This window comes from Trichogramma pretiosum, unplaced genomic scaffold, assembly GCF_000599845.2.
Source record: "Trichogramma pretiosum strain Unisexual culture from Peru unplaced genomic scaffold, Tpre_2.0 scaffold61, whole genome shotgun sequence".
NCBI classification, from domain to species: domain Eukaryota; kingdom Metazoa; phylum Arthropoda; class Insecta; order Hymenoptera; family Trichogrammatidae; genus Trichogramma; species Trichogramma pretiosum.
The window spans coordinates 647,910-673,075 of NW_019641638.1; the positions used below are offsets into that span (position 1 = coordinate 647,910).

General features: G+C 36.6%; 2 protein-coding genes across 7 annotated transcripts in view; one reads left to right on the forward strand and one right to left on the reverse strand.

The window, feature by feature from the left end:
• The first annotated feature begins 581 nt into the window (after nt 1-581).
• Nucleotides 582-3,629, forward strand: LOC106654017 (histone acetyltransferase Tip60). 3 transcript variants are annotated; one of them, XM_023459480.1, is made up of 6 exons: nt 582-891; nt 1,110-1,176; nt 1,559-1,630; nt 1,818-2,919; nt 2,994-3,098; nt 3,222-3,629. In XM_023459480.1, coding segments are annotated over exons 1-6 (1,392 nt in total). In that variant the 5' UTR covers nt 582-846; the 3' UTR covers nt 3,223-3,629. The 3 variants fall into 3 exon arrangements, with proteins under 3 accessions (XP_023315248.1, XP_023315247.1, XP_023315249.1); XM_023459479.1 differs by having other exon boundaries at nt 2,994-3,629; XM_023459481.1 differs by having other exon boundaries at nt 1,110-1,167; nt 2,994-3,629.
• Nucleotides 3,630-3,824: 195 nt separating this feature from the next.
• LOC106654195 overlaps nt 3,825-25,166 on the reverse strand; it is a 126,893-nt gene continuing 105,551 nt past the window's right edge. For 3 of the 4 annotated variants that reach the window (XM_023459476.1, XM_023459475.1, XM_023459474.1), the window contains exons 11-16: nt 10,394-10,937; nt 8,625-9,824; nt 7,767-7,915; nt 7,573-7,676; nt 6,548-7,069; nt 3,825-6,473 (exon numbers count right to left, since the gene is read on the reverse strand). In XM_023459476.1, the coding sequence (XP_023315244.1) occupies nt 6,321-6,473; nt 6,548-7,069; nt 7,573-7,676; nt 7,767-7,915; nt 8,625-9,824; nt 10,394-10,937 (2,672 nt within the window). In that variant the 3' untranslated portion in view covers nt 3,825-6,320. The remainder of the gene's footprint in view (nt 6,474-6,547; nt 7,070-7,572; nt 7,677-7,766; nt 7,916-8,624; nt 9,825-10,393; nt 10,938-25,166) is intronic. The other variant, XM_023459478.1, reaches the window with a different exon arrangement.

Genomic DNA, 25,166 nt, shown 5'->3' on the forward strand with positions numbered 1-25,166 from the left:
ACTGACTACTACCCGAGCCTGCAGCACAGCCCGATCGGCTCAATTCAATTCGTAAATTAATCAAATGAACCAGTCAAATAATATATTATAAAATTCAAAAAATAACTACTACTGAGAGATCTACTTGAATTTCAATTGGTGATGGTACATAATTTTTACGCAGTTCATGTGAAATCGTTCATAAACAATTTTCTCAAACATTCACTCTGAATTTTTTTATTGATATTGTAAATAAGTGGTGTAGGGTGGGTTATCTCAATGAACAATTAAAATTGATGAATTTTTTTCAGAAAAAAATCTGTACGAATTAATTCGTTAACAGTATTCAAAAGTGATTATTTTATAGCATCAAAAGCGCTCAACCTTTTCAAATTTAGCGCTCGCAGAATTACCTCACGCAAATTCTGCACTTTCATCACTTCTAACGGTCTCCACAGCGTGGCGGGCCGGGACAAGTTCTCAGACGCGCGCAGCAGAGTCATCATTACGCTTATTTAGCCCGTCTATCTTCGTGTTGTATATATGGCGGCTGGCGGCGCTCTTTACGCGAAAACAACAAAACCTCAAAAGTCTGGCCGAGAGCCCCTGTAAGAGCAGCCAGCAGCAGCAGCAGCACTCTCGAAGTCGCGGCTAGTGTTGAAGTCGCTCGTGCAGCAGTGTATCGGTGCGTTGCTGCTTGTAGATAGATAATAATAATATAGGAAAATATACCTAGGCACGCGATCACACACGTAGTGCGCGAGAGAGAGAAAGAGAGAGAGAGAGAAAGATACACATACAATTACGTACGATCTTTTAGTGTGTACGAGCGAGAGACAATTCGTGTGTGACTTTTTCCGACCTGAAATGATCGAAGAACACGACGAGAGAGAAACAATATGCGATTCGGTGGTAAGACCTTCGCCTTCCTCCTTCAATTGCACGAGTGCACGACGACACACGCCCATGCATTTTATCGAGAATGATAAGCACAGAATCGTTGCTGCAACCGTCTCGCGCGTATACAAGCGGTGCATAGCCTGTGTGTGTGTACTGTGCGTGTGTGTGTTGTCGCGCTCCGTAATGCGGAGTCCCCACGATTAACCTCACTTTTGTATTTGTACTCGCAGAACTCACTCGTCGAAGGATGTCGTTTGCCGGTGCGGATGAATGGGTCGGAAGACTGGCGTGAGTATTGTTAGTACGGTCCTCGGAAAAACAAGTCGAGCCCAATAATTTCTGAAATTGTCTCGCCCATGTCGTTGTCTCTGGGCTGTCGACGAGATGCGAGAAGCGTCACCAGAGCCCCGTAGAGAGTCGGCGCAGTGTTTACATGCGCGACTGCAGGGATGATGCTAACGCAATGATGCTTTTGCACAATTGCTTTTATTGTTCATGACGATCCTGTTTCAATCGATGAATGAAATTTTGCACCCAAGTCAGAGAGATGGAGAATGATTTCTAAAGATTACTCAGAGTATTGCGTGCTCGACTTGAATTTCACCATCTTCAAAATAAACAATACAACTCTCAGTGCATTGGATACAGCAATGTATTAAAATTGATTTATTCTTTGCAGCTCTCGCAGAAATTATCAGTATCAAGGAAGAGCTCTTAGGCAAAAAAAGTTACTATGTTCATTATGTAGACTGTAAGTATTGAATTGTTACCGTATGAATTCAAAAATATTAGCACAGCTCTGCGTTAGCGCACTCACTTCAGCGATATAACTTTTTTTTTCAATGTAACTTTGGTTACGTTATTAGAATTTAACTGATCATTAATATTAGACTGGTATCTTTTTTGAAACACAAACTTACTATGTTTTATATCCATAGTCAACAAAAGGCTAGACGAATGGGTACCAGAAGACTGTCTGGACACTCGAAAAGTCCAATTTCCACGACGAGATGGAGCAACAGCACCGGGAACTGGCGCAGGGACTGGAGCAGCTACTCCAAAAAAGCAAGTGCCTAGCAGGCCAGCCAGCCCATCGGTTGTACATAGTGAGCCTGTCAATGGATCAGCTGTCTTGCAAGCAGCTATTCAAAAGAAAATGTCAAGAAAAAGAAAGGCTACTGTGATGGAGAATGATGACTCACAAGAAGGTGCGCAACAAGCGACGCCAGGTGGTCCAAGACCAACTGGTTCTTTGGTTGCTCATCATCATGAAGATGTTGTCACAAGAATGAAAAATATAGAATTAATAGAACTTGGTAGACATAGAATAAAACCATGGTACTTTAGTCCTTACCCTCAAGAAATGATTAATCTACAGTGTATATACATTTGTGAATTTTGTTTGAAGTACCGTAAAAGTAGGAAGTGCTTAGAAAGACATTTATTAAAATGCAATTTGCGCCATCCTCCAGGAAATGAAATTTATCGCAAAGGCACAATTTCTTTTTTCGAAATTGATGGAAGGAAAAACAAGAACTATGCACAAAATCTTTGCCTATTGGCTAAGTTGTTTCTAGACCACAAAACCCTTTATTATGATACAGATCCGTTTCTCTTTTATGTGATGACTGAACTAGATTCTCGAGGGTTTCACATGGTGGGCTATTTTTCAAAAGAAAAAGAGTCCACAGAAGATTACAATGTGGCTTGTATTCTTACAATGCCACAATTTCAAAGAAAAGGATACGGAAGACTGCTAATAGAATTTTCATATGAACTTTCAAAATTCGAAGGTAAAACTGGATCACCAGAGAAACCTCTGTCTGATTTAGGACTGCTTTCGTACAGAAGTTATTGGGCGCACACAATCTTAGATATATTACTTAGTATAAAACCATCAGGTGATAATGAAAAACCTCAAATTACCATTAATGAAATTTGTGAACTTACTTCAATTAAAAAAGAAGATGTGATTTCTACATTGCAAAATCTTAATTTAATTAATTATTACAAGGGACAATACATTGTTACTCTAAATAAGTAAGTAATAATTTATATAAAAGTTGAACCTGGAAAATGAATTCAACTTTATAAATTGTATACTTTTATTGTAGGGACATTATTGACCAACATCAAACAGCCATGGCAAGAAGAAAACTAAAAATAGATCCAAAATGTTTGCATTGGACACCAAAAGACTGGAGCATCCGAGCCAAGTGGTAAATGATAATTTAATAGTAAACAATAACGAGTGGAAATTAAATTTTACTTCTACGAGATTGTTAATATATTGAGTGACTTGATAAAGTGACTGAGCTAAACTTGCGAATTACAAATTTCAGAAATTTGAAAATCGTTAATTTAACCATTTTAAAAAGACTGCGTCTGGCTTAAATGAAAAACGGTGAAGTTTGTATTTGATGACCAGATGAGACATTTTAATACAGTGACCAGAAGTTTTTTAAAACAACTTTCATGGTAATTAATTCATATTACTGAATGCCAGCCTAAGAATCGTTGATGATTTTGTACAGGGACTCATCGATAGTGTAGAATAATGTAAATAAATGTGTTTTTATATTTGAAAAAAAAAACTTTCAGTTACTCGCCTGCTGATAAATAATTATTTATCACCATTGTATATATTTAAACTTCAAAAATTGTAGCTACAGTTGAGCAAAAATGGCGACATTCAATCTGTCAGCTTCAACAAAAAAAACTAAAGTTTATAAAGAGAAATTGAAAAGAAAGCAGCGTTTCATTTTTTTTTTTTTTCAAAAACCTGTGGGCAAAGAAAAGGGTGATCTGGTAGTTCATTAAGTATTTATAGATATATATTTTTTCATTATATTCAACAGTAACATCACAGTAGCTTCATATACAATAAGTCATTCGCGCGTAATTTTTTGTTCATCGTGCAATTTTTGCCTTTGTCTTGATTTTTATTTTTTCATATGTTTATTCTGTTTTTTTTTTAATTCGTTAGTAACCACGGTAAGCGCAGCAGCATTTGTCGTGCTGAAACGGAACAACGTATGCACGAGATATTGTTATATAAAACGTTTTGTCTTAAAAAATTGTGCGACTGACTTTTTACGGGCGCTGTCGAGAGACAATAAGGTAAAATCGATTCGAGTATAATCTAAAATCAAAAATTCACGATATGTTGAATTTTTTATCATTGTACCCGGTTGTACGATTACATGGAGAGATATGCAGCGTGTTTACATATAAACGTACGCCCAAGAGCTGTTACACAGCACAAAAATCAAAATGGAAAATTTCGCGCGCGCAGAAGCCTTATGTAGCTTTTCTACCGTTTTTGTCAGGCTCGTTTATAAAAGTCGATAATAATATAATCGTTTTCGCAGTAAAAAGGGGGAAAAAGGAAAACTTGTCAACACTTGCTGCTAGCCTTACAATGTGGTCTCTATGATAATGTAGTTATACTAACAGGTTGTGTTTTTTTTTCTCTTTTTTCGAGTGGAATTAGGTTGATTTTTTTCACTTGCTCACGCATTTTTCGTTCAGAGATACAGATATATTTATAATTTTTATTTTTTACTTCATACGGTTGTACGCCAATTTGCACTTGATCGTCCGTCGTAAAGACTCGGTTCGATACATCATCGATAATTTTTTTCCAACCATATGATACAATTATTCATTTAGCTCAATATTAGACGGCAGAAGCTGGACCAAACCAACTCATTATTTTTCTTGTCTCGAGTATTATCTATTAAAACGAAATTATTAGCAGTGCCTGCACTCCTATTTTATTATTTTCAACGTTATTTTTTCTCTCTCTCTTCAAAATATACTTTTCTGAACAAAACAATGTGGCTGCGATCATTCCAATGGTCAGCTTTGAACAGTTAAGACACACAACAGTTATTTTATTTTTATTCTTTTTCTTTTAAATTATTTTTTGGCAAACAATCCACAAGCTATACTTTGATTTCACTAAGCGTATTATAATCTCTCCTTGTTTTTGAAATTAAATTTTTTTTTTCGTTTTACTCGTTACGTCGAAAAGTAAGTCGATATTTTTGTATTTTATTCTACTTGGTATCGTCCAATCAGGTACGACACCACAGCACACAAACACACACACACATACGCACGCACACGCAGTTATAATCGGCGCTTCGGTCCCAATAGTTTTTGTTTTTCGGAACCGAATTCAACCAGCACTCAAACACTCGTACAGGTTTGAGTTTGATAATAATAATGTACTGTCATTTTTTTTAGAATATTCGTCTTAGAATTAAATATTGAAGATACAAAATCTACGATAGAAAAACAGAAGCGACTTTCGAATACTTTTTGTTTTTTTATCATTTTTTTTTTCATTTTAAATCTTAATTCTCACACTCAACATCTAACTCCTTTTAATACTATTGATGTATAAATAATTATTTCGGTACGCGCTAGGTATTGTTATTCTCTTTCTAACATTTTTTTTTTCTCCATCGGAATGCCTCTGTAAATAATCTCACGCCCCGGATTGTCACAACTTGGCCTTCATCAACAAATACTGGCTTCTAAATCGATTCTATGTAATTTGTCTCGAATTCTTTCATCCTCGTGCTTAAGAAAGTTATATTAAATATATATCAAAAAGCTTCCCACTTTACTGATGAAAATCGAACTTTTTGATGGTTTTTTTTGTTGTTTCTGTTGTATATTAATTTCCAATTGTGGAAAAAATCATCGCGAAGTTTAAGGGGGGGAAAAAATCGAACACCAGTACTTTTTGACAGACCAAACATCGGTTAATGTATACATAGTAAATTTTATCGGCTTACGATCTAAGTTATACAATGTTACGTTACTCTATTAAATATCGCCTCATACAATCGTGATATCTTCGTGACTCTCGTTTACTTTTTGGAAAAGTATATCTTTTGTATTATTTTCTTTTATTTTTATTTTCTCATTCACCCCTCCGCTCGATATATAACAATTATTATTATTGTAATGATAATTATGTTACACAAGTCAGTGTTCTTATTTACAAATCAGTTTTTTTTCATCCACCGGTAAAAAGGAAGAAACAATGGTTGCCAAGTGTTTCTATATCATCAGTACATCAGACTTATATATTGGCATATCTCAAACAAACAAACAAAAAATAGAAGAAAAAAAGAAGAGAAACTAAAATTGCACTCGCAATCGAAACGTCGATCGTTTCGACAATTATATCGACACTTATGTATTTTATTATCCTCCGGTACGGTACACGTTATACACAACATTATTAATTTACCCTTACGCTCGTTTCATTCTTTATGTATACAATATATAATATTTATCGGAAGTTTTTTTTTCATTTCATTTTTCTCTAATTCATTCTCGCAATCGACGTAGGAACGGAGTAAGTATGTGTGATTCACAATATATGCAATTTTTCCGTGCATATTATTGTGAATTTATTCGATTCAGAAGCCACCGTCGAAGCTCTCCTGGTTCTTCACGCGATTCTGATAGGCCTCGAGGTAGTCGTCGACGTTGCGATAGATGCCCGAGTTCGCCTGGAACATCAACGTCTCGAGTATTCGTTCGTGCCTTATCGATTTCGACGGCAGGACGATCTGCAAGCCAAGACAAAAGAAAAATTCATCATCATTCGACTCGATTATCACTCAACTCGTGTAAATAACCGTACCTTGATGAGCTCCTGCGGAGTGATCCTGTAGAGCTTGAGATCCCTGCTCAGTCGCTCCATGATGCACTTGAACTCGACGCTGGCGTCGATGTCCGAGCTCTTGGTCTTGATCCGGTGCTTGGCCCACTTCAGCATCGCCTCGAACTTCTTGATCTCGACGACCTCCAACCCGCGATTCATGATCGTCTGCACCATGGACTCGCTCAGCATGAGAAAGTCCGGATTCTGAAAGAGCTGAAAGGCGCGGGTCTCGACGAAGGCCAGAATCATGTTGACGAGCTCGCTGGCCGACGTGTAGCGCCAGTAGTAGTTCTCGAGGGCGCACAGCATCACGCATACGATCTCGATGCGCAGAAACTGCTTGGCGTGATGGAAGCAGGCCTGCAGCAGCTCGGGCAGGTCGTAGTGCTCGGCGGCGCAGATCAGGCCCGGTATGTTGCTGCACGTGAGCGGACACGAGCCCGTGTGCAGATAGTCGAGCAGGATGCGGAACGTCTCCGGGTCGAACTCGATGATCTCGAACTGAAAAGAGACGCGGACTCGTTAAAATAATCAAGCTCGAACGAGGCGTCTGATTGTTAGTGTTAATGTTCTGATATACTTTTTTACGTAAACCACAAAAAAATTCAAGAAAATGCAATCGAATGATATACATCATTTTCAATGAACAAATGAATAAATAAGATTAAATTTTATACTCAAGTTTAGAAATTTTGATCGAAAACCAATGTTTAAATACTGAATTATTTTAATGTTCATTGCTCAAAAAAATTCAGTTAAAACTAGTGTCAGTCTTAACCATTAGATGGCGGATAACTTCATGCGTAAATCTGCAAGTGGCAAAGTCGAAATAACTGTATAAGTCAGGATACGATTTTAAAAGTATATACTGTCTGTTATACTATCCCATTTGTCTTTAACTCAAATCACATGGATTGTATGAATTTCTCATATTAACGTGCAGGAAAAAAAATTCGCCAATTTTCTTCGCCGAGTATGAATGAAAAATATTTTCAACTGCCTACCTCCGTTTGGGCCAATTTCGTCCTGTCGACTTTCTGCACGTCGGCGCAAACGCTCAGTCTCGGCACGGCCAGGCACGCCTTCTCCTTCTCCTTGGCTTCTTTATCTGCGAATGCGAAACGAAACGAAACAAAAAACAAAAAATCATCAAATATCTCGACGCAGAGCCAAAAGGAAAAAAAAAAAAGACACTCACTGCTGCAGTCCTGGGAGCTGGCCCACCTCTTGCGGTCCTCGCTCGACAGGGTGCCGTGTTTGCGTATGCTGCGGCCCCAGCCCGCGGTGAGGGTGCCGAGGCGCGAGAAGGCCCGCTTCACCATCGGCGACGAGGGCACGCTTTTAGGCCTTAAACAGATCAGAAACAGTATCTCACAGAAATTGCGGGCACGGCACTTTGCGGGATCCGGGGGAAGAAGAGAGAGAGAGTCATCGAAAAATTGTTTGTACAGCTTTGTCTCGGCAAGAAATAAGATCGAGAATCGATATAGTTAATAATCCTCGTGATAACACACATCGATACAGGTTTATTATTGCATATTATCGAAGAATGGAAAGAGTGAATCGTATCAAGCACGAAATTTTTATATACACATGTAGATTTTTAGAAAAAAAAGAAGAAGTAAACTCTGAGCTTTCAATCGAACAAACGACGAGTGAATAGAATGTAATATAATAAACGAGATAATTGGAAAAGATATCGCCAAGATGCATTGAATCGAGTGTAAATATATATCATGCGGTGCTTTTTATATAAAATTGTACAAAAAAACAGTAGTCGTATATAGGAATTGGAAACATGGATGTGCCTTTATATATAAAAAACATTTATATAATAGTATATATAATAACAGTAATATCATCGTGAACAGAATGAGATGAAGAATAAAAATAAATAATATACATCGCAATTTTCTCACCTTACGTAAACGCATCGCAAGTATGGTATATTTATAAAAATATTTTCAAGTAAAAATGAGAAAGAAAAAGAAAGGAGCGAATAATGACGATCGATCGCGAGCGGTAGCCGAAGCAGCAGAAAAAAGTTCGCGCTTACCTAGGGCTCTCGACGTCCGGCACCTGCAGGAAGTTCGAGCTCTTGGGCTTCTGGGGACTGAGCAGGGTCGGTGCGGGCCTCGACAGCAGCTCCGCCACGGGCACCTGCGGACTGCCGAAGCCCGTCTGTATGCCGTAGAGCATCTCCTGGAAGACGCGGCTCCTAACCCCGAGTATGGCGCGCACACCGATGAAGCGCACCTTCTGCTTGGCCTGGCCCGGCACCAGGAACGACACGTCGAACAGATTGGCGTTCACGGCCAGATTGTCCGGGCTGTTGAGGAAGACCCGGGTGAAGTCCTTGGCCAGCTGGTCGTAATCCTCGAACTGGTCGCGCACCGAGTCCAGTAGCGGCGACGAGGGCCTCATGTGTCCGATGGGCCGCCACGAGCCGCGCCTATAGGGCTTCGGTATCTGTCCGGTCTCCGCGTGATTCTGCAGATTGGCCACGATGTCCTCGAGCATCTGGCTGCGTGTGCGCTCCTGCATGCGCGCGAACTTGGGCGCCGAGTACGAGGCGCGCTCGCCGTTCACGATCTTCGTGAGCATCCACTCGCGAAACATCGGGCCCTTCTCGAAGACGCTCTGCTCCCAGAGGTAGGGCTTGTAGGCGCCCACCTCGTCGCGAGTCACCACCGAGACCTCGTAGCGCGTCACCTTGCGCTTGATGCGCGGACTCACCCGGACCAGTATGAACGTGTGCAGAAAGTGCGACTTGATGCAGGCGGGGGAGAAGCGAGTGTTGTCCGCCTCGAGGAACACCACGCAGACGATGTCGTTGCCGATGTGACGCTTGCGCTGCAGCTTCTGCGGATCGTGGCGCTCGTAGGGCAGGAGGGTGGAGACGTGAAACATGATCTCGATGCCGCGCCAATTGGTGTAGATCGAGTAGAGGCCCGTGAGATCGTGGACGGTGTCGAGGCCGCCCTTGTACTTGTCGTGGCCCTTGAGGCGCACCTTGTCGCCGAGTATGGACAGGAACTCGTCGAACAGGGCCGACTCCTCGTTATTGTCGAGTATCTCCTCCTCCTCCTTCTGGCCCTCTTTGACGTAGATCACGCCCACCTTGAGCTCGGACTTGATGAAGACCTGGTCGAGCTTGAGCAGCTCCTCGGGCGTGTCGGGCAGCTGGCCGAGTATCAGCGGCGGATTGATGTTCACCTCCTTGCCGAGGCTGCGCACCACCTCCTCGCGATTGTATCTATACGTGTGCGTGTGCGTGTGTACATTATAATAAAAGAAAAAGTTAACAGCTCGCGCGCACACAAAAAGGTATAATAAAAGGAGAGGACATCAAACGAGTTTCTCTCTCTCTCTTAGTACGTAGGTATACGTGCAGCGAGGAGAGAAAGTTAAGACGTTCGCAATACCACGGCAGTAGTTTGTGCCAAGCTTTTGCGCCGTATATAACACCGTACATATATATATACACGTATCTATCTATCGCAGTAAGAGAGCTTGCAAGAGAGGGACGGGAAAAAGCTCCTTATGGCGCACCAGATGGAGAAGTTTCGCGAGTTATTTGCCAGAGTGATAAGTTCTCTCTCTATCTCTCTGTGTGTTACTCGTCCGATACGCCGCTGCCACTACTGTACTATATATATATACCGCCGTTGGCGCGAAATACTCGAGCTTTACGACCGTGTACGACGACGACGACGACCCGAGGAGATGAGAAATTGTCCTCCCGTGTTATATGCTTTATCGATTGTATTATCGCACGCATATTGGAAAATTGATACACACACGAGAGAAAAACTTTATTCTCACCTATCGGCAAAGACGCAGCTGGCGGGTATCAATCCGTGCACCGTGTAACTGATCGCCCTGACCAGAATGCGAAACTGATCCCGACAGTTCAGCGTCTCCTGCTTGATGCTCAGTATCACAGGCCCGAGATCCTCGTCGTTGGTGAAGTAATTCCAGTGCTCGGTTCCATAAAAGTACTTCTCGTAGATCTCCTGCTCGACGCTGGTGAGCTCGAAGCCGAGATTCTTCTCCCACTGCTCCTCGATGGTGGTCTTCCTCTTGGGCGGCTCGCCATCGCCGTCCAGCTGGCCCTCGTTCTCCTCCAGCAGGCAGTAGCGCTCGTGGCGGCTGCGCAGGATCTGCTGCTGCTGCTCCTGGTCCTGCTGCTGATCATTGGCGCCGCCGCTGCCGCTTCCGCCGCCGCCGAGCTCGCCGTCGGTGTTGTTCTCGCGGTCGCTCTCCGACTCGTCGTGCAGCGCGTCCGTGGTGATGTGCTGGCGCGAGCACTCGATCCAGTAGCCCGGCGTCGGCAGCAGATTGTGCGGATACTCCTGGCAGAACTCGTCTGTAAAACGCGACGGAATTAATTCGTGTTTATTATTGTCGAGGTTAAATTCGTTTTGGTTGCGCTTTTGGGATGAAAAAAGAAAAGATGCGAAAAACGAGCGTACGTCCGTAGGGGTTTTGATAAACCGACAGATTGGGGATAACAATTTTTCAACTCAAAATAAGAGCTGAGAGCATAGCTCTTTACAAATGAATCATTATCGTTGTTTCCTACCAACCAGATAAGTGGCATAAGTATAGAATGATTTTTGAGAAATGCTTAGCTTACGAGCGTCAGCTGCTACCTACACTCATGACCATTTTTTTTTAACTATTCTAGTCAATATGATTCCTATTGTTGAAAGGTATAGGCTAAAAAATTAATATCTTGCTTGCCTAGACCAGAACGTTACTTGAACGCTCCAGGATACTACTATGTGCATTTGAGCCTTGTACAAAGGTATAAGTGGACTTATACGAAACAATCATTTTACAATAAAGGCATAAGTTAAAAAATGAATATCCAAGGTCTTAATTTATTTCTAACATGACTACTCCTGGACATTTGTTTAACAATACTTCAAGAGGCATGGGTAAAAAATTGTTATACCAAATGTATGTGCCACTCGTGCTCTCGGATTTCGTGCGTGCGCTACTCGGTCAACGACAAATCCATTCTCATAACACACGACTCGGGCTATAGCTTCGCACACGTGTCTTTATACTCATGAATCGTAGTGTATATGATACGTGTTTATTCATTCACATTCATTATTTTTAATTTACTTTGACTTTAATTGTCAATTGAGACAATGTAAACTGATACCGCATCAGCGATATTAGCCACTCGCTACTAAAACTTACAAATAGCTCAAAATGTATCGATGTTCAAAAACAATAGTTGGGGGAGAAACTTCGAAAAATTTCTTTAAAAAATTCAAGCAAATTAACAATTCCATTAAACCAATTCATCAAGTTTAATTAAAAATAGTCATAATAAAAGCCGCGGAAAATTTATTATCAAAGACTCTTAAAAATGTAATTGAAATTTTAAGTTTACTTTGAAAAAATGTTTGACAAATTTGAGAATACGAACTTCAGACATGTACTCCACAAAAAATGTGACTGATCTGGTCAAAAGTATACAGTTACGACAAAATAGGTTGATTAAAAAAATTAATTTTAAACTCTTCTTGCGACTAATGTTACCTAACAAAGTAACCCAACCCAAATTCGATATGTTCTTCTATTCAAAAGTTATGCTGGCTCCATATCACCGGTAGTAAGGCACACACATACATATACTTAGAATAGTTTTAATGACATACGAGAGTATACGTCCGTATAGCCGTACGTTGCTATTCGACACTGGTGAATCGACGCTCGATAGTAGTGGAGGAAAGTATCGACACGGAGCTATCAAAATCTTTGGATCATCTCGCAGTCATACGAGCAGTGCGTTCAGTCGCCATTCGTCAGTGAGCATTTGAATTTCTCAGTGACCACATGTTTACTATAATTATTGAAAACTGTTAGCTACTCGTGCCGTTTAACACCAAATATTTTCTTAGTGTAAATCGTGAAAATTCACAGTGAATACAAATAATCAAGCGAGCGATGGAAATCAAAGAGGACACGAATAGGTATTAATTTTTTTTATGCCACTATATTTTTTGAAGCGATCGATAGATTTAACTTAATTATTCTTCAGGGTTAAGGAAGAGCCGAACGATAATTGGCCCGATGCAGACGACGATGATAAAGGCGATTCGGTGGACTCTTGCAAAGCCGAAAATGTTGAGACTGGGATGGTACAGGAAAAATTAACTGAAAAAATTTTCATAGATTTTGAGTGCCAAGATTTTAAACTCGAAAAACCGTTTCCGCTGTCAACCATCTGTAAAACTGAGCATCAAAGTTGGCTACCTACTGTGAAAGTAGAAAATGAAAATCAGACCAATAACGTAGACAGCAATATAATTATAGATTTTGAATGCAGTGATTTTAAACTTGAACAAAAGCCTTCATCGACAAGCATTCACAAAACTGAGTATCAAAGTTGTCAATCCATTTTGAACGTAGAAAACGAAATTCAGAAAAATGTCTTGAATGGAAAAAGGCTAATAATTTTGATTAAAAAAGAGTTCGATTACGATAATAACTGTAGATTTCAAGAAAAGTTCCGATTGAAGTTTCACGAATCCGAGGAGCGGAAAATAGTAGGAAAAAAGATTCAAACTAAAGTGTCTTATAGATGTAAAAAGTATCCAAAAAAGTTTAAAGGAAAAGTAAATTTAAAAAGACATATTAATAAGACGCACAAGAACATTAAATCATATGACTGTGAGATTTGCCACAAATCATTTCGACACAAAGGTCACCTCGAACGTCACGTGAATGCAGTACATAATCGTATTAAACCCTTCCAATGTGAGATTTGTCATAAATTATTCAGCCAGAAGGATACACTCAAAACTCATATAAATACACTACATGATCGTAACAAATCCTTTGAGTGCGATGCTTGTCACAATTTATTTAGCCGTAAAAATCACCTCATATCTCACATAAGAATAGTGCATAATAAGAGCAAAGCATTCGAATGTGAGATTTGTCATAAATCATTTGCCTACCAAAGCTACCTTAAACGTCACGTCAACGCAGTACATAATCGTAGTAAACCCTTTGAATGTGATATTTGTCACAAATCATTTGGAGAAAAAAGTACCCTCAAAACTCATATAAATGCTGTACATGATCTTAGCAAACCTTTTGAATGTGAGATTTGTCGTAAATCATTTAGAAGACAGCAAATCTTAAATCAACACGTTATGGAAGTGCATAATCGGAGTAAACCTTTTGAATGTGAGATTTGTCATGATTCATTTGCCCGTAAGACTTACCTCAAAACTCACATTATTATAGTACATGATCGGAGTAAGCCCTTTGAGTGCGATGCTTGTCACAAATCATTTGGACAAAAAGGTCACCTTATATCTCACATAAGGATAGTGCATAATAAGAGCAAATTTTTTGAATGTGAGATTTGCCATAAATCATTTGGATACAAAACTGTCCTACAAGTTCACATTAATGCTGTACATAATCGTAGCAAACCCTTCGAGTGTGAAATTTGTCACAAATTTTTTGGATAAAAAAGAAGGCGTGATGTTCACATAAATACTGTACATAATGGTGTCAAACCCTTTAAATGCCCCATTTGTCACAGATCATTCGGACAAAAATCCCAAGTCAAAAGACACATTAATTCAGTACATGATCGTAACAAACTCTTCAAATGTAATATTTGTCACAAGTCGTTTAGCCGCAAAGATTCCCTCAAATCTCACATAAGCACAGTACATAATCGTAGAAAACTCTTTGAATGAGAGATGTCAAGATGTGTTGTGAATAATTTTGGATACCAGAATGTACAAAATAGATACGATCACAGTACATGATAGCTGAAAAGCTCATACTAAACAATCATTTTATAATAAAGGCATACTTTACAAAATGAATATTCAAAGCCTTAATTTATTTCAAACATGAATACACCTGGAAATTTACTGATACATCGGATCACGCTCAAATATTGGTTTTAATCTTTTGTTTAAAAATACTTCAAGAGGCATGGGCAAAAAATTGTAATACCAAATGAATGTGCCATTTGTGCTTTAAGATATTGTGCAAGCGCTGCTCGGTCTTTACTCATGAATCGTAGTGTATATGATACGTGTTTGTTTATTCACATTCATTTTTTTTTATTTAATTTAACTTTCATTGTCTCAATTTACAATTACATTTGTTAAATCTCAATTGACAATTAAAGTTGAAACCGCGTCAGCGATCTTGGCCACTCGCTACCAAAACTTACAATTAGGTCAAAATTTATCGATGAAAAATTAAAGAAAAAAATTCGAATTAACCTTTAGTTGACACAATTTCCTGGTGTAACGTACTTGACACACTGGAGTTTTTCTGCACCCCATCAAATACATTGTTAATAAATAAATAAACTATTAAATATTTCTGTTTAAAACTTTTTTACGAACTTTTGAAAAGTTTATTTTAAAGACTGTATAAGTTTGATATTGAAATATTGAAAGTAAATATGTTTAACAATAGATTTAATTTTTGTCGATTTGGATACTTTGAAAAACGTAGAAAAAGCGTGGGGTTGATTCTGCCCCAGTGTATCAAGTAAAGGTTAAAACTCAAGTATACGAACGAATTTAGTTCTGTTCAAGAATTGCAGTTAGGAGCGAAAATTCGATATAATACCTCGAAATAAATTAAAATTCAAGTAAATAACATAATTCAATTAAAAATATACACAATAAAACACCGTTGCTAATTCATTGGCAAAGAACTAACTCCTTAAAGTTTACTTGTTCTTTTTTTACGTATCAAATTTAAAATATTATAAAATATTAAGTTTATAAGGTATTGAGTCTAATATAGTAATCTAATTCAGAAAAAATCTGTTACACATTTGAGATTATGAACTTCAGACATATACACCACAAAAATGAAACTGATCTGGTCAAAATGAAAGTAGTTTTACGACAAAATAGGTTTATTAAAAAAATTAATTTTCAACGCCTCTTGCGTTAAATATTACCTAATAAAGTAACTTGACCCAATCTAGATTTGTTCTCTATTCAAAAGTTATGCTAGCTCCATATCAATTCTAGGAATGGAAAAGACTTTAAATGAATGTGTTATTTATTTATTAATATAATTTTTTTTTTGACAAAGTTTGAACGTTTGATGATTATTTTTTTATTCAATAATTATTAAATAAAAATTAGAACAATTCAATTGAGAAATTTGAGAATTTGAAACAATAAATGAATTTGTAAATATTTAAATTTTTAAACTAACGCTGCATTTAATTTCCTCACCAAAAATGATGGTGTAATGATCTATCGATCATTTATTTTATAAATGCCCTAGAAAGAAAGATGCGTCACAAGAAGCGTACAGAATTGTACATCTCTTATAAGAAGGTAGTGGTATGAATGAACACACGAACAGGCGAGCGTGCCGCAGTATGAGTGTTCACACGCATAGGCAAGCGCAACGCTGTATGAGTGCTCGCACGTATGAGTGGTCGCGGCACTGTGTGAGTGAGCGCACAGATTAATGAGTACTGTATGAAATTTATGTACGAAATTAAACATATAATGACACGCGCGTAAAAGTATGATTACAATGGAAATTATTGAAGGGCATGACTTTGTATCGACCAACATGTACAATAACAGGTCGCAGTCACAACAATTAAGCAATATAATTCGGCGAATTACTGATATGCGCTTTCCTCTGCTTTTCAGTAAGCAAGGGGTGAAAGCATATTGAAAACATGTTGACGAATGAGTATGAAAAACTGAACAGTATATAAGCTGGGCAAAAGTCAAGCTCGAGAGCAGATCGGATATTACAGTTGAGCACGGCAGAGCTATGACGGTCAATCAATCAGAAAAATTGTAACGGTTAACAAGGGCGAAGCTCTGTATGAAAGTAATTTATATTTACCAACTAAATAGTTAAAGTTTTGTAAGTGAATTAAAGTGCAGTGAGAATAATTCATCTCCAAAATCTGTTAGCTGTTGAAGCTAGAGGATCATCAAAAAGTACTGCAGATCAGCAGGCTTTGGGCCTATCACTTCATTGAAGTACAGCTTTCAACTCTACAGCAGCCGCCTATCCGAAACAAAGTACCAACACCGCTTAAAGAACTCTATTTGTCTACATAAGCAGTAAGCCAAGAAATATTTGTTAAGCAGAGAAATTTAAATTCGTAAATAAATCTATGTGTGCATTTCAAAAGTAATGAATGTTGTAATCTTATTTGTAAACCCTCTCCCTATACACTACGCTAAGAGCATTGAGAGACAACAGTAAGTTCATTTATTTAACGAGGTAATTGGGCCAGAAAAGGGCTCATTACAATGGGAAAGTTTGACCAAAAATGTCGACTAATCATGAAACGAAGATGTGTTACTCGTCGACCAATGAGCTGAGGAACAAAACGACTTCATACGATATTTTTCGAAAGTAAAAGTAATAATCTTAATCTCTTTCTCTTATTTTTTATTTTATTCATTTTTATCTTTTTTTTATTACTTATTTTATTATATATTTTTTTTTTAATAACTTATAATAACTTATAAAAAAGAGAACGGCCGAAAAGTGAAGCCGTGTAAAATGACCTCTGATTGGCTGACACTGATGACGATGCCTGACGCGAGCCGACTCTATACGAGCGCCTACGCTGTTAAGGAGGCTCTTTCGATAATTTTAAAGATGAAACCTATATCAATCGATTCGTAAGAATTGTACAAATCATTAAAAAAATATATATATGGGTAAACATGCTTGTTTCCGAGAAAAATGACTTTGAAAATCGCACTTTTTACACGGGGCTCTTATGGGAGGTCACCTATTTTTGTAAATAACTTTTCGTAGAAATGGACCATCATGATAAAATTAGTATTTCCTGAAAGAAAAAATTATACTAATTACGATAGGATCTTGAGAAATTGGGGTAAACATGCTAGTTTAGAAGATATTCCACGTTGAATGTTCGGTTTCGTGATGCACGCTGAAACGACGCGGCACCCGCGTAGCACCCTATGCGCGCGAAATTCAAAATCGCCCTAAACTGAAAGTTACAATTTCAATTGACGAAAAGTATAAATTTGTTTTAATTTCATAACAAATCGATTTAATTATTAAAAATATAGATACAGAAATTGTTTAAACAATTTATTTTATACAAATTTAAAGTATATCAGCAATACAGACGACGCATCAGCTGACAGCTCGGACTGGAAATTGAGCAGCGCGGCGCATGCGCACTGCCGTGCGTACTGCATCATGCATGATCTCGGCGCTCTCTCACTGTGAGAAAACTAACACCGAAGAGCCTCCTTAATTGTCAACACACAGTCAAAATTTTTCGATACTCTCACGAGCACGTGGGGCATTCAATCGTCAGTGAGAATTTGAATTTACGAGTGAGAAAGTGTTTCCGAAAAGTGTTGGTTACTCGTGGTTTCAACCTCGTGTATTTTCTCAAAGAATATTGTCGTGAATATTTAACAGTTAAATTACAAACAATCGAGCGAGTGATGGCAAGCGAAATGGACCCAATCAGGTATTACTTTTTTTGTTGTTTTAGTCCGGGCGCTGGTGATATTTGAGTAAACTTGCAAGATCTCCTCAGTGAGTTGACGGATCTCTATGTTTTTTGGGTCGCTGAAACCGAATTTGAATGTCGCCTGGCCGAATTTCTGATCAATTTTTTGTTATGAACAAATTAATTGTTTAAACGGCCATATCTTGTAAAATATTGAAGATAGATTGCAACAATTTGTTTTTATTTTAATTGTCTTTAAAAAACGAAGAGATTCTATTAAATTAATTGAAAATCCGTTCCCTAGAAAAAAAGTTATGCAATAATTAGTGCAAAATTACTAGAAATACGTCCATTTTTTATCTTTCAACCTCTGTAACTTGGCTCGTATTAGTGCGATCGAGCTTATCGACATCTCCTTTTGAAAGTAATAACCTACACAATGATGTAGCATAATCATAACTTTTTTTCTAGGGAACGGATTTTCAATTAATTTAATACAATCTCTTCGTTTTTTAAAGACAATTAAAATAAAAACAAATTGTTGCAATCTATCTTCAATATTTTACAAGATATGGCCGTTTAAACAATTAATTTGTTCATAACAAAAAATTTACCAGAAATTCGGCCAGGCGACATTCAAATTCGGTTTCAGCGACCCAAAAAACATAGAAATCCGTCAACTCACCGAGGAGATCTCGCGAGTTTACTCAAATATCACCAGCGCCCGGACTATTTGAAGCGATCGATTCATCACACTTATTTATTTTTCAGAGTGAAGGAAGAGCCGAGTGATAACTGGCCCGATGTGAACGACGATCAATGCGATTCGGGGGACTCTTGTGAAGCCGAAAATGTTGAAACTTTTCTGTTCCATGAATTATCGGTGAGTTAAATGATTTAAAGTATGTTCTGTTGATCGACTATTAGAAAATATCACACAATTTTTATTTTAGGCAAAACACGAGAAAAAGAGTGGAAACATAGATGAAAGAATTTTCATAGATTTTGAGTGCAAAGACGTCAAACCTGATCTCAAGCCTTTATCAATAACCGATTGCAAAACTGAACGTCAAATTTGCCTACCTACTGTGCAAGTGGAAAATGAAAATCAGAGCAATGACGTAGACAGAAATATAATTATAGATTTTGAATGCAGTGATTTTAAACTTGAACAAAAGCCTTCATCGACAAGTATTCACAAAACTGAGTATCAAAGTTGTCAATCCATTTTGAACGTAGAAAACGAAATTCAGAAAAATGTCTTGAATGGAAAAAGGCTAATAATTTTGATTAAAAAAGAGTTCGATTACGATAATAACTGTAGATTTCAAGAAAAGTTCCGATTGAAGTTTGACCAATCTAAGAAGATGAAAAAAATGAAAAGAAGGACTCAAACCGAATTATCATTAAACTGTCATTTGTGTCATAAAACTTACAAACGAGTAGTGAGTCTAAAAAAACATATCAATGCAGTACATGAGAGAATTAGCGCAGTACATAATTATAGAAAACTCTTTCAGTGTAAAATTTGTCATAAATCATTTGGACAAAAAGGTCACCTCAAACGGCACGTGAATGTAGTACATAATCGTATTAAACCCTTCCAATGTGAGATTTGTCATAAATTATTCAGCCAGAAGGATACACTCAAAACTCATATAAATACACTACATGATCGTAACAAATCCTTTGAGTGCGATGCTTGTCACAATTTATTTAGCCGTAAGCATCACCTCATATCTCACATAAGAATAGTGCATAATAAGAGCAAACCATTCGAATGTGAGATTTGTCATAAATCATTTGCCTACCAAAGCTACCTTAAACTTCACGTTAACGCTGTACATAATCAGAGAAAACCCTTTGAATGTGATATTTGTCAAAAATCATTTGGACAAAAGGGTACCCTCAAAAATCACATCAGTTCGGTTCATAATCGCAGCAAATCCTTCGAATGCGATATTTGTAGTAAATCATTTGGACAAAAGGGTACCCTCAAAAATCACATCAGTTCGGTTCATAATCGCAGCAAATCCTTCGAATGCGAGATTTGTCATGATTCATTTGCCCGTAAGACTTCCCTTAAAACTCACATTATTACAGTACATGATCGGAGTAAGCCCTTTGAGTGCGATGCTTGTCACAATTTATTTAGCCGTAAAGATCACCTTATATCTCACATAAGGATAGTGCATAATAAGAGCAAATTTTTTGAATGTGAGATTTGCCACAAATCATTTGGATACAAAACTGTCCTACAATTTCACATTAATGCTGTACATAATCGTAGCAAACCCTTCGAGTGTGAAATTTGTCACAAATTTTTTGGAGAAAAAAGAAGGCGTGATGTTCACATAAATACTGTACATAATGGTGTCAAACCCTTTAAATGCCACATTTGCCATAGATCATTCGGACAAAAAGCACAAGTCACAAGACACATTAATTCAGTACATGATCGTAACAAACTCTTCAAATGTAATATTTGTCACAAGTCGTTTAGCCGCAAAGATTCCCTCAAATCTCACATAAGAACAGTACATAATCGTAGAAAACTCTCTGAATGAGAGATGTCAAGATGTGTTGTGAATAATTTTGAATACCAGAATGTACAAAATAGATACAATCACAGCACATGATAGCTGAAAAGCTCATACTAAACAATCATTTTATAATAAAAGCATACTTTAAAAAATGAATATTCAAAGCCTTAATTTATTTCAAACATGAATACACCTGGAAATTTACTGATACATCGGATCACGCTCAAATTTTGGTTTTAATATTTTGTTTAACAATACTTCAAGGGGCATGAGTAAAGAATTTTTATACCAATGTGCCATTTGTGCCATTTGTGCTTTAAGATTTCGTGCAAGCGCTGCTCGGTCAATGACAAATCCATTCTCATAAAATACGACTCGGGCTATAGCTTCGCACACGCGTCTTTACTCATGAATCGTAGTGTATATGATACGTATTTGTTTATTCACATTCATTTTTTTTTTTTTTTTATTTAATTTGACTTTAATTGTCAATTGAGACAATGAAAGTTGAGACCGCGTCAGCGATCTCGGACACTCGCTACCAAAACTTATAATTAGGCCAAAATTTATCGATGAAAAATTAAAGAAAAAAATTCATTCGAATTAACCTTTATTTGACACACTTTCCTGGTGTAACGTACTTGACACACTGGGGTTTTTCTGTACCCTATCAAATGCATTGTTAATAAATAAATAAACTATTAAATATTTCTGTTTAAAACTTTTTTACGAAGTTTGATATTGAAATATTGAAAGTAAATATGTTTAATAATAGATATAATTTTTGTCGATTTGGATACTTTAAAAAACGTAGAAAAAGCGTGGGGTTGATTTTGCTTCAGTGTATCAAGTAAAGGTTAAAACTCAAGTATACAAATGAATTTAGTTCTGTTCAAGAATTGCAGTTATGAGCGAAAATTCGATATAATACCTCGAAATAAATTAAAATTCAAGCAAATAACATAATTCAATTAAAAATATACACAATAAAACACCGTTGGTAATTCATTGGCAAAGAACTATCTCCTTAAAGTTTACTTGTTCTTTTTTTAAGTATCAAATTTAAAATATCGGGATTTTTCAGAGTCGTCAGTGACGGTCAAAAATCGACCAGCTGATTTGCATGGAGGCAAAACAAAGCGACCGCCCGTATACTTTACATGTTAAAGTTGGTTGGTAAAAGTACTTGTAATTAGTTTACCGTGCACTAAAAAAATAAACAAAAAATATCTGGAGAAAGCGGAAATCTTTGTGTATCAAAATATCGAAACGGTTTTTAGTTAAAGTCTTTAGTTTATAAATAAAAAAATATTGAAATTTCTGCTTTTTTTCTTTGATATTGTAAATAAATATTGTCAATTAAATAATTATTAAAAGTGGTTTTTAAGTTGCAATACAAACTCTCAAGCAGGGAAATTTTATTCTTTGAAGTTACCGACGAAAAATTAAGAAACAATCGTAATTAAGAATATTATCTTTACACCAATAGCAGACTTGGTTGGGTTATAAAAGACGATTGCGAGATCATTTTCATAATTTTTCGAAATTATGATTGTTTCATAGTTTTTCGTTGGTAATTTGAAAGAATAAAAATTTCCCTGCTTGAGAGTTTATATTGTGACCCAAAAAACCAATTTTAATAACTATTTTATTAGTGTTTATTGGCAATATCACAGACAAAAAAGGCGAAATTACAATATTTTTTTATTTACAAACTAAATACTTTAACTAAATACCGCTTCGATTATTTTGATACACAAGGATTTCCGCTTTCTCCAGATATTTTTTGTTTATTGCTCCCTCATAGAGGAAATTTTGTGATGGGCTCCATTTAGGCTTTCGTACATAATTATCGTAGGATATATTTAATGATATTTCTATATACTAGATCGAATTTCTGACACATTTTGGCATGTATGTGGGGGCGATTTTTGGGTTAGAGTGCTATACAAAATGTTTATTCGATAACTGCTGAAAGGTCGAGTGTTCGAGTCTCTGAAAAATTCTATAATTTGCTATGCGCAATGCTGCATATACACTTAACAGGCCAAAATTAACTATACGTAGAAAAATTGCATAAATGCGTTACTTTCGAATTTTCCCTGCGTTTACTTTTCGGTTATAATATTAGTTAAAAATATAACTTCAATAATATTGGAAAAAAATTAGATTACAATTATAAAAAGAATGTGAAAAGACAATACTAATATTTCAAAGTTAAAAAAAAATATGAGGAAGCTACTTGCCAATACATTGGCAGCGGTTTTTTTTACTGCACGGTAAACTAATTACAAGTACTTTTACCATCCAACTTTGAAATGTAAAGTATATGGGCGGTCGCTTTGTTTTGCCTCCAGGCAAATCAGCTGGTCGTTCTTTGACCGTCACTGACGACTGTGAAAAAGCCCTACTATAACATATTAAGTTTATAAGGTATTGAGTCTTAAATAGTAATCTAATTCAGAGAAAATGTGTTACACATTTTAGATTATGAACTTAAAACATATACACAACAAAAATGAAACTGATCTGGTCAAAATAAAAGTACTTTTACGACAAAATAGGTTTATTAAAAAAATTAATTTTCAACGCCTCTTGCGTCAAACATTACCTAATAAAGTAACTTGACCCAATCTAGATTTGTTCCTCTATTCAAAAGTTATGCTAGCTCCATATCAATTCTAGGAATGGAAAAGACTTTAAACGAATGTGTTATTTATTTATTAATATAATTTTTTTTTTTTGACAAAGTTTGAATAAAAATTACAACAATTCAATTAAGAAATTTGAGAATTTGAAATAATAAATGAATTTGTAAATATTTAAATTTTTAAACTAACGCTGCATTTAATTTTCGCACCAAAAATGATGGGAAAGTTTGACCAAAAATGTCGACTAATCATGAAACGAAGAGATGTTACTCGTCGACCAATGAGCTGACAAACAAAACGACTTAATACGATATTTTTCGAAAGTTAAAGTAATAATCTTAATCTCTTTATCTTATTTTTTATTTTATTCATTTTTATCTTTTTTTTATAACTTATTTTATTTTTTATTTATTTTTTTTAATAACTTATAATGACTTATAAAAAAGAGAACGGCCGAAAAGTGGAGCCGTGTAAAATGACCTCTGATCGGCTGACACTGATGACGATACCTGACGCGAGCCGACTCTATACCAGCGCCTGTGCTGTTAATTGTCAGCAGACAGTCAAAATTATTCAATGATTTCACGAGCATGTGGCGCGTTCAGTCATCAGTGAGAATTTGTATCCGAAAAGTGTTGGTTACTTGTGGGCTCAACCTCGTGTATTTTCTCAAAGAATATCGTCGTGAATATTTAACAGTTAAATTACAAACAATCGAGCGAGTGATGGCAAGCGGAAAGGACCCAATCAGGTATTACTTTTTTTTGTTTTTTTAAGTCCGGGCGATGGTGACATTTGAGTGAACTTACGAGATCCCCTCGGCAAGTTGACGGATTTCTATGTTTTTTGGGTCGCTGAAACCGAATTTGAATGTCGCCTGGCCGAATTTCTAGTCAATTTTTTGTTATAAACAAATTAATTGTTTAAACGGCCATATCTTGTAAAATATTGAAGATAGATGAAAACAATTTGTTTTTATTTTATTTGTCTTTAAAAAACGAAAAGATTGAATGAAATTAATTGAAAATCCGTTCACTAGAAAAAAAGTTATGCAATAATTAGTGAAAAATTACTAGAAATACGTCCTTTTTTTATCTTTCAATGTAACTTGGCTCGTATTAGTGCGCACGAGCTCATCGACATCTTATTTTGAAAGTAATAACCTACACAATGATGTAGTATAATTTTCATGTTAATAAAATTGTTTATAAAGCATTTTGTAGACGTTTGTAAACGTAATTTTATGAATCTAACGTACTTTCCATTTGTTTATACGCCTTTTTAGCTGAGATAAATTATTAAAACAACGTGTCAACTCAGTTCAAATGAAAGTACATCAAAAACGAAAATGTTAAGCTGTCTTGAAAAGTAATCGGTCAAGTAGATGTCAAGTTACAGCCTTCCGAGCTCGAGTGTAGAAACGAGCGAGCGTTTAACAAATCAAAAAGTAAAACATTTTTTTTTCAAAATCACGTTTTTTTTTTATAAAATCATCTATAACTTTTCACCTGATTATTTTTTCGAAAATCGGAGCTCAGATTCTAAAAGGGCATTAAATTTCACACAAGAACAGGCTATAGCCTGCTAGAAAAAATCAGTTGAAAAATCAGGTGAAAAGTCAGGTGAATTATCAGGTGAAAAATCATGCCAAATCGTAAGGTGATTTTTTTTTTTTTTAATTTTAAAAAATTGGTAAGAATTGTCAGTAACTTTCGAAATTATTATTTACCACGAAATTATATACGTCATAATTGAGAGTTTAATTAAGGTGATGCCTTGGCCACAATTTTTACCGACCGAGCACAGAAAATGTATATTTTCGTAACTTGTTTTCCAGGTTGATTTTCGAAAAACGGCTCTGTGGAGCCCTCCGTATTGTTGCTGCGAACAACTGCGACGAATTTCAC

Excerpts from the sequence above, each read along its gene's own strand:
- LOC106654017 (XM_023459479.1), top strand. The coding sequence starts at position 847 with ATGATCGAAGAACACGACGAGAGAGAAACAATATGCGATTCGGTG. Across the intron at positions 1,177-1,558 it reads GGAAGACTGGCGTGAGTATT|CTCTCGCAGAAATTATCAGT; the intron begins GTTAGTACGGTC and ends TATTCTTTGCAG. Across the intron at positions 2,920-2,993 it reads TACATTGTTACTCTAAATAA|GGACATTATTGACCAACATC; the intron begins GTAAGTAATAAT and ends CTTTTATTGTAG.